This window comes from Carcharodon carcharias, chromosome 17 (genome assembly GCF_017639515.1).
Source record: "Carcharodon carcharias isolate sCarCar2 chromosome 17, sCarCar2.pri, whole genome shotgun sequence".
Classification (NCBI taxonomy): domain Eukaryota; kingdom Metazoa; phylum Chordata; class Chondrichthyes; order Lamniformes; family Lamnidae; genus Carcharodon; species Carcharodon carcharias.
The window spans coordinates 78,044,181-78,054,419 of NC_054483.1; the positions used below are offsets into that span (position 1 = coordinate 78,044,181).

Below are 10,239 nucleotides of genomic sequence, written 5' to 3' on the forward strand. Positions count from 1 at the left end.
ATTACAGATCTGTTGCTTAATTCTTTAGCAAATTATGATGATAATTGTCCTGGGTTTGTGATAAAAATAACAGTGAGGCTAACATTATTAAAAGAATACGCTGAACAGCAACTTACATGCACAGCTAAATGTGAAAATCAGGAAGATACTGTCAGAGTTACCCTGCTCCACCAAGTGCACGATACCAATACTGCAACAAGAGATGCAGCATTCAAATAAATGGAAGGAGGTGAAGTTGGGTTACTTGCATAGTAAATGTCCACTAAACATGGCAGAAAAAGTTGAGGTTTGATCATTTTAAAGGTAAGGGAACTTTTAACAATGTGCTAAATCATAAGCACTGTCAAACAACCTCTCTGATACTGAAGATTAAATTTTATAAGTGTAGATTCTCATTTCTTCAAATTTAAATTAAAATTGAAAATTTTACGTTGGCCGGAATTTAGCGCTCCTGTTGGCAGTGGGCTTGTTTGGCGGTGTGAGCAGACAATATGGCGAGAAGGCCAAAAATCAGTTTTATGCCGTTGTGAAACCAGTTTGTGATCATCCGCTCCACCGGTCAATGGCGGGCTGCATTTCCTGCCAGCCAACGTCAAGAACTTAGTCTTAATGCGTTTGCATTTCATCATCATGCCTGCACTATGAAATCATTCCCCCCACGTCAAATTTACCTTCCACATCAGCATAATTTCAGAATGGCGTGATTTACGACTGCCTTTAAAAGGCATACAGCTGGCAAGCTGACCATCAAGGGAACTCGGAGGTGAATGCACACAGCCTTGCGCAGCGCTTGTGAGGATCGCCCTTCAGATATCAAGGAAGAGGCGCCTCACATTCAGTGGGGCGCAGGCTGGTTGCTTTTTCCCAGCTGGCTTTGTGTGGTGCTGGGGCAGGAGCTCCAGTGTGGGTGGGGGCCAGGGTTAGGGGGGGCAAGGCAATGCAGATTGATGGAAGGACATAAGCAAATGTTGGGGGCATGGAACGTGAGGGTAGTGGGGGGAGAATGAAGGAAGCTTGTATAAAATGAGCATTCTTCCCCAGCTGAGACCGTTCAGCAGCAGCTCCATTGACATGCTTAGAGTCAGTGATGTGCAACACCCTCAAGATGAAGGTGCAACAGGGCCTCCTGCGCATGCAGCTGAAGATCCACAGCGAACTGTCCCTCGTAGATGCCTCGCTAGACTTAGTGTCTATAGACAGTGCTCATCATTCCTGCAGATGACCGAAAACCAGTGTCGCCGAAGATTGCACTTGTCTAGGGAACTGGTTGGTCACATTTGCCACCTGCTGCAGGACTTGACACCACAGAGACTTGGGGGCATCCACTGCCAGCTGCCATGAAAGTGACTGCGGCATTCAATTTTTACGCCAGTGGCTCCTTCCAGGGCTGCAGAGGTGACCTGTGTGGGATCTTGCAAGCCTGCACTCAAGTGCATCCAGGTGGTCATGGACGCCAACTTCACGAAAGCACACAACTTTGTGCATTTCAACCATGACCAGGAAAGCCAAGACCACTGGGATTCCCACAGGTGGAGGGTGCCATCTGCTGCACTTATGTGGCATTTAGATTTCTGTGGCAACAAGCAGTCCAGTATGTGAATCGCAAGAGCTTCAGCTGGTCTGCAACCAAAAAAATGCATCCTGCAGGTCTGCGCAGAATTTCCAGGGAACATCCACGACTCCTCAGCAGGTCCCAGATCTTTGATATCTTCCAGGGTCCACAGAGGCAGCAGGGTTTGCTCCTTGGGGCCAAGGGCTACCAACAGGGACGTGCTGATGGCAGCCTCAGACTGCATCAGAGAGATGGTATTAAGAGTCTTATGCCGCAACCTGAACTTTGGTGGAGCAAACGATCAGCATATTTAAAATGTGGTTCCAGTGCCTAGACAGGTCTGGTGGACCACTGTAGTGCAGTACATTCCTCCAAAGTCTACACAACCTGGTGCTGCAATGGGGGGAGTACCTAGCTGAGGAGGAGATGAGAGAGCTCCTCTGATGCTAAAGGGAATGATGGTGATGAGGTCCTCAAGGTGAGGATGCCGGCGATGAGGCCATCACACTGGCTAGATGAGGCAGGCACGCTCAGGAGACCCTAATAGCCTCAAGATTCATGAAGACTTATGACGAGATGCAGTAAGGACAGTCCTGACATCCTCACCTTGCATCTGTGAACGCTTGACTCCTGCGTGGTTGATGGCAGCAACAATACCCTCGGTGCTCAGTCTCATGTCATGGAGATGCAGTAGAGGCCCTAATAGTCGCAAGATTCCAGGAGGATGATGATGATGACATGCAGTGAGGACATTCCATAGATGTTCACATTGATTCTGTGAATATCTGACTCCTGTCTGGCTGAGGACAGCTTGCTTGCATTCTGTGATCAGGGTCATATCATGGAGATGCAGTTGTGAAAATTTATGTGCACCTGATCCTTTGTCAGCGTTCAGCACCTATCCCCTTCAGGACCACACTGTCACCAGACACAGATGCTGAAGAGAAGGGGGACAGCCCCAGCTCAAAGGTGCTGAGAGCTCACAGAGAGAATGATGGAACTGTGTGACACCTGCCCACGGCACTCTGGCAACAATGACATGCACCATCGAGGTACAGGCATCATTAATGTGTCCAGTGAGTGTGAAGCTGGACCATCACTTTGCTCTGAAGGGTACACACTGCTCAGGGAAGAGGCCCTGGACCTTGCCTTTATCTTGTCTGGGGACCAAAGCTTCACATTTGACTGACATGAACTCTGATCACCATAAAGAGCCATAGGCAAGGAAACATTCTTGGGAGTTTATTTACAATAGTGAACATCATGTACAAGTAATTAACACCTGTACCCACACAGTGCAACTACATCTTCTTAACAACGCATGGCCTAAATAGCCAAGTGGTTATGGTACTGGGCTTGTAACCCCAAGATCAAGAGTTCAAATCTCACAGTGGTAAACTATGAAACAATGTAACTTCATCTGAAACAGATGGAAACGGGCTTGTACTCGAAAGAGTTACTTAGCTTGGCCTAAATAGCCAAGTGGTTATGGTACTGGGTTTGTAACCCCAAATCAAGAGTTCAAATCTCACAATGGCAAACTATGAAACAATGTAACTTCATCTGAACAGATGGAAACAGGTTTGTACTCGAAAGAGTTACATCTTCTTAACAACGCATGGCCTAAATAGCCAAGTGGTTATGGTACTGGGCTTGTAACCCCAAGATCAAGAGTTCAAATCTCATAATGGCAAACTATGAAACAATGTAACTTCATCTGAAACAGATGGAAACATGTTTGTACTCGAAAGAGTTACATCTTAATGGCTTGGCCTAAATAGCCAAGTGGTTATGGTACTGGGTTTGTAACCCCAAGATCAAGAGTTCAAATCTCACAATGGCAAACTATGAAACAATGTAACTTCATCTGAATAGGAACAGATGGAAATGGGTTTGTACTCGAAAGAGTTACATCTTCTTAACAGCTTGGCCTAAATAGCCAAGTGGTTATGGTACTGGGCTTGTAACCCCAAGATCAAGAGTTCAAATCTCACAATGGCAAACTATGAAACAATGTAACTTTGTCTGAAAAAACAGATGGAAACGTGTTTGTAGTCGAAAGAGTTACATCTTCTTAACCTTCCTATCACCCTGCCACTATGTCTTGGTGCTCCCTCGACATCCACATTGGAGGTGGACACAGCCTGCTGACTGCCACTGTTTGTAATGACCTTGGTGGGCATCCTCTGGAGGGTCGCGACCTGGAGGGCCCCAGCCTGCTTTGGGTACCCTGCTATGGGCAGCTGCACCCTCCTTGGCCTGTGGAACTAGAGATAAATTGGTCGCAGGAAGAGGGGATTTTGGATCGGCCAGACATTCCCAAAGTCACCTGGTTAGATGGCCCCAGGGTGTCGAGCTGCTGGTTCTCCCTATGGATGCCCAACAGCCCTGGCTGAATCCTTGACGAGAAGGGGAAGCTGGAGCGAGATCAAGCTGCCCCACATCCCTCTCTCATTGACACTGTTGGAGGCCAGCTACGGCATCAATGCAGGACCAATGTCCTGGACTAAGGTCTCCATGGTGGCTGCCCTCTTGCCAGTGTTGACTTCGGTGCATGGGCATGACAGCACAAAAACCTCAGACTTAAAGTGGACAGACTCCTCCATCGGCTCTTGCAATCTGAAGAGTGCACCAGACATTGCTTCCTGATTTTTCCCATGATTGTCTTTGCAGCTCCAACAACTGAGTAAGGACCAAGGAGCCTCAGAGGTGTGTGTTACTGCGCTGGTGGAGGATAAGGGTGAGCACCGTCATGCATCTTCAACAGTGCTGCCCTCAGGGTCCTCATCCGAGGTGCTTTTGGCACAGTCAAGGCTGACTGTAGACGATGTGGCAGATGTGTTTAGGAGAGAAAGTGGAGATTATTAGTGCTTGGCAGCCACGTTGCACAACAGTGGATTCAGAGTTGTGTTGACAGAGGGATGATCTGGTGCAGGATCCTCACGTGGATGCTTGCCTCTGACCTCTCTGTCGCCGCAGGAATAGTCCACACCCTCTCTGGCCAGCTCTAACGCGCAGCTCTCAGAGTGAGGACCTTGATGTCCAGACCTCCATCCCTGGTCTAGGACCTCTTCCATTGATTGTGAGTGATCTTGTCTTAGAAGCATAGAAACTAGGAGCAGGAGCAGGCCATTCGGCCCTTCGAGCCTGCTCTGCCATTTATTATGATCATGGCTGATCATCCAACTCAATAACCTGCTCCCACTTTCTCCCCATACCCTTTGATCCCTTTCGCCCCAAGTGCTATATCTAACTCCTTCTTAAAAACATAAAATGTTTTGGTCTCGACTACTTTCTGTGGTAACGAGTTCCACAGACTCACCACTCTCTGGGTGAAGAAATTTCTCCTCATCTCAGTCTTAAATGGTCTACCCCATATCCTCAGACTGTGATCCATGGTTCTGGATTCCCCCACCACTGGGAACATCCTTCCTGCATCTACCCTGTCTAGTCCTGTTAGAATTTTATAGCTTTCTATGAGATCCTCCCTCATTCTTCTGAACTCCACCAAATATAATCCTAATCGACTCAATCTCTCCTCATATGTCAGTCCCGCCATCCCAGGAATCAGTCGGGTAAATCTTCACTGCACTCCCTCTTTAGCAAGTACATCGTTCCTCAGATAAGGAGACCAAAACTGCACAGAATATTCCAGGTGTGGTCTCACCAAAGCCCTGTATAATTGCAACAAGACATCCCTGTTCCTGTACTCGAATCTTCTGGCTATGAAGGCCAACATACCATTTGCCTTCTTCACCGCCTGCTGCATCTGCATGCTTACCTTCAGCGACTGGTGTGCAAGGACACCCAGGTCTCGTTGCACATTCCCCTCTCTCAATTTATAGCCATTCTGATAATAATCTGCCTTCCTGTTTTTGCTACCAAAATGGATAACCTCACATTTATTCACATTATACTGCATCTGCTATGCATTTGCCCGCTCACTCAGCTTGTCCAAATCATACTGAAGCATCTCTGCATCCTCCTCACAACTCACCCTCCCACCCAGCTTTGTGTCATCTGCAAATTTGGAGATATTACATTTAATTCCCTTATCTAAATCATTAATATATATTGTGAAGAACTGGTGTCCCAGCATCGATCCCTGCGGTACCCCACTAGTCACTGCCTGCCATTTGGAAAAAGACCCGTTTATTCCTACTCTTTGTTTCCTGTCTGCCATCCAGTTTTCTATCCATCTCAACACAGTCTTGCATATGAAGTCGTGCATAAGTCAAATGAAGAGTGTGAGCAAGGTGCATGCCAGGCCAAATGAGAAGGATGCCAGGCATGCATGTGTGCTGAGTGGAACCATGCACAGGATGAGGTGGTGATCTCCAGAGGAAATGAGGCCAGATGGAGGTGTGAGGGTGTCACTAGTGATGTCCCTTGAGCTGGCAGTGAGTGAGAAGCCAGTGAACGTGTGATGGGCTTGTGAGTGTGAGTTGAGAATGATGAGACGGCTGACTTACCCTGGCTTCACAGATGGGATCATTCATCCTTCTGCACTGGATGGCCGACCTCTTGTGTGCAGCATTGGCACTGACCACTGCCTCCCAAGCCAGAGTGGTGAGACTGATGGGCCTCCTGCAGCCAGAGCAAGGGTAGAGGATCACGGCGGGCCCCCACGGTGTCCAGAAGGCATTCCAGGAATGTGTCACTGAATGGGGAGCTGCACTCTTATTGGCTTTTGGGGCCATGTCTTCACTGGAAGAGCCCTGGGCTGCAAGCATTGAGAACGAAGTGTACGACTGCAATTTAAACATACCGGCCGGAGTGAGGAAACAATGAGGTAACAGCATGGCGGGCAAATCGGAGGCTGCACATCAGTGAGATGGCGTGTTTCCCGTGACTGTATAATTTATGAGGCGGTGCAAAAACCCGCCGTGTGTCAGCAGGTAAAACGTCGTTATTCACACCCACTACCGCACTTAGTGCAATTCTGGAATGATTCCATCCTTTGTCTTTTATCTCCCCCTCTCTCCCTTTAAAGAGGGACCTGGCATTGAATTAACTATTCTAAGTTACACTTCCTGGTTTGAACTGCAAGTGTTAGCAAGGATTCTTGAAATTGATTGCCTGAGGAGTTCACACAGTTGCTTGCCCTGCACGCAAAGTTCCCAGACTTCGACTAAGGGTAGTGCACTGTTTTGGATTTCTAATCTGAGCAAGTTCCATAGCAAAAGACTGTAGAAAATCTGTGGGTGTTTAAGTGTAAGAGGAATGACTAGCACTGTTTATTCACAATTAATCACAAAATCTGAACAATTCATTTTTTAAAAGGATACATATTGCAATAGGTACTAATCTTATTAATGGGGACAGATTAGAATGGTGGAAGTTACTTTGATTTTCAATATTTTTGTAAAGATAATTGCCTCTAATCTTAAAACAGTGTTGAGTAATGCATGGCCAAGGTATTGCAAATATCAATAGAGATCTGTTGCTTAGCATATTTATTTTTTTAATTCCAATCTCATTGTACAGGGTATGCAACACCAGATTTCTCAGATTGCAACCCAGTTAGAAGCTGCACGACTGCTTACTTACAATGCTGCTCGACTCAAAGAAGCAGGGAAACCCTTTATTAAGGAAGCCTCTATGGCAAAATATTACACTTCTGAGGTAAGAAACTGAATACAGAACAGGGTGAATTGAGGAACAGCACTCGTTAAGCAAGACTTAACTATTTTAATACATTTAATACCGTTTTCTTCAATGGTTCTAAATATGGGAAGCAAAGGCAACACTATGATGAACCATTGTAGCTTATCCTAAGCTTCTACCTTCAGTCTTAAGTGATTCTAAAAAGAGACTGGATATTTCCCTTTCAGCGAAGATGGGCAGAGGGGAATAAAAATCACCAGGTGCATCATATTTCACAACTACTCTGCAATGGTTAATTTAAAGTTCAGCAGCAGTAGAGGGCTTGACATTGGGTGCTTGCTCAACTTAATGAAAGAAAGCAGAACACATGAAACAAATTATGCTGGATGCATGAGTGAAGAGTTGCATGTACTATATGTATGATCTGAATTTTTCTAAGAGTGATGAGACCTACTTCCCTATTTATATCCTTTTCTTATAGATAGCAGCCTTGACTTCTGCCAAATGTATTGAATGGATGGGAGGAGTTGGTTTCACCAAAGATTATCCTATAGAAAAATACTATCGCGATTGTAAAATAGGTAAAAAAAAACTTTCATGTTTATTATTTGCAAGAATGCACAGGTAATGTATATGCAAGACTTGAGATTGAAAGTTGATCTTCAAAGTGGTAAAAGAATTTGAGTTCTCTTGCCAACTATTGCCTAAAATTTCATAAATGGAGTAGTATTTTGCATTTTCTTTTTAAAGGGTGGCATGGAGAGGAGGAAAGGGGCAATAGATGAAACCTATTCAGTAAATCCATGACTTGAAAGTGATAGTTCACCTTCAGTAAAATTTTACCTTGTAATTGATTGATTACAGCAGTTAGAATATCTATAATTATGTTACTTTTTGAGATTGATGTCATCCCTCTAGCTTCAATTCAATCATCAAGCAGTTGTCTTGTCAGTGCAAGGCTCCATTAAGTTGCAATAACCCAAAGCAACCACCAAAAATAGGTTTACTGATGATCTAGGCTGTGCTTTTGAATTTACCTTTATGAACTGTATGTAACCTTGTTTATTGTGTTTTTCCAGGTTCAATATATGAAGGAACCTCAAACATCCAGTTGAATACAATTGCAAAATTGATAGATCAAGGATTCTAATGTTACTGTATATCAACAGCCCAATGATACTTTAATAGAATACAGATGCAGTACAGTTTACTATATATCAACAAGGACGCACAATCCAGCTTCAGAAAATTATTTCCCCTCCTGCATAGAATGTTTTCCATTCATACAACAGGGCTTCACAAGTAAAAACAAATACCATTTTGGTCAAGTTATTTTAACATCAATTTCCTAAGCTCCTCTTTGAATAATTGTGCATTGAATTTTGACATTGTCCCTGCATGAATGGAGATAAAGTTAATAAATCATTGCCTTTACTAAATATCTCCATTATATATGTTTTAAATGATTTATGGTTGTATTTGTGCATATAAAGATAGCAATTAGCAATAAAATTAAAAGAACTAACTTTTTAGTAGTCCGCTTTAACTGTTCTCAAGTCGTCACTTTTGCGGTTATTCGTTATTGTCAGTCCTTTGGCGAATTGAAAGTGACTGTAAGTAACCTCCACTTTGTGGTTTTCTATCTGTGTATAAAATCTGGCAATGCTTTTCATGGTACAGTGATACAATAAATATATTTTTGGGCTTAAATAAGTGTTTCCTATGGCAAATAGATCAGTAACCAGTGCTCATAGATTTTAAATAATTGGCAAAAGAACTGAAAGAGAAATTAGAATTTTTTCTGCAGGCACAGTTGCTGAAGGTCTGGAATGCAGTACCAGGAAGGATGGTGAAATCAGATTTCAAACAAACTTTCAAAAGGTAATTGAACTTTTACTAGAAGAGAACTAATTTGCATGGTTATGGAGGAGAAAGCTAGGATATGGGACAAAATTTTACAGCTTTTCAAAGAACCAGCATGGGCACGATGGACTGAATGATTGCCTTCTGTGTCTATGATTCTAACTAAGTAAAACAATGTATTAATGTACTGCATCTCTCTGGTGGTTAAAAAGGTGGTGCATACTAATTACGATATTAAGCCATACAGGCCATGAAATTTTAAGTTCAATCCTTGATTGGTGCTGAATTAGTTGGCCTCAGCCATGAAGTTAATGGGCTGCTGCTCTTAGCCTCAGCTCCCCTACTCTAGGAGAGCTAGCTGTTCAGTGATTCTGGCTGAAAAGTACCCAACCTCAACAATCGAACAGACTACCAACACTTCCTATTTATTCTCCCATCAAGAAAGGACAATTAGGAATGTCCTAGAGAGTCGCTAGGACTAAAGGACACAAGTATAAAATTAATACACCTTGAGCAATGTTAATGATTACCAATTTTTGTGCATCCTCCATTTCAACCCCATTTAACTTGAGGGATCTCACTTCTCCCTTGATAACCTTTTTGCTGCTATAACACTGGGAAAATATTATTGTTTCTAAAACTATTTACATTTCTAGTTCCCTCTTTTCCCTTCTGACCTTTTTGTTACATATCTAGGTTATTCCTGTGTTCTTCAATTTCCCTTGCCTTTTATCTTACAGGCTTTGGGAGTTTACTTATTAATTTCATTAGACAAATATCCATGTATCATTTAGGGTTTTGTTACTTTTTATCTTGATTTCACCAGCCTTTGGTGTGCACTTGCATGGCATGCTTAGTGCTATGTATTTCAAGTATTCCATGTATCTTCAACGGAGTTTCTTCATTATACCTCCCCAGCTGATTTTTTAAGCACTTACTATATTTGCTTGAAGTTAGCTCATTTAAAGTAGTTATACCTGAACATTGGTTTGTGGTCTTGTTTATTACAGATTGTCAAATTGCCTATGGTGCCACTTCCTCCATTACCATTGTCAGACCTGAATCACTTGCCCTTACCAGTTCAAGATGGATTGCATCCCCAATTCAATGAGTAAGAAAGCAGCCATGCATCACATTCTAAATCACTTGAGCCAGGATTTTCCATGCGTCGGGTGGGCTCGGCAGGAACGGTCACAGAGCCAACCACTGCCCGCGAT

The 10,239-nt window shown here is 43.7% G+C and overlaps 1 protein-coding gene across 2 annotated transcripts in view; it reads left to right on the forward strand.

The window, feature by feature from the left end:
- acadsb (acyl-CoA dehydrogenase short/branched chain) overlaps nucleotides 1-8,869 on the forward strand; it is a 72,546-nt gene extending 63,677 nt beyond the window's left edge. For both annotated transcript variants that reach the window (XM_041209626.1, XM_041209625.1), the window contains 3 exons: nucleotides 7,040-7,177; nucleotides 7,641-7,740; nucleotides 8,239-8,869. In XM_041209626.1, coding sequence (XP_041065560.1) covers nucleotides 7,040-7,177; nucleotides 7,641-7,740; nucleotides 8,239-8,309 — 309 coding nt within the window. In that variant the 3' untranslated portion in view covers nucleotides 8,310-8,869. The remainder of the gene's footprint in view (nucleotides 1-7,039; nucleotides 7,178-7,640; nucleotides 7,741-8,238) is intronic.
- The last annotated feature ends 1,370 nt before the right edge of the window (nucleotides 8,870-10,239 follow it).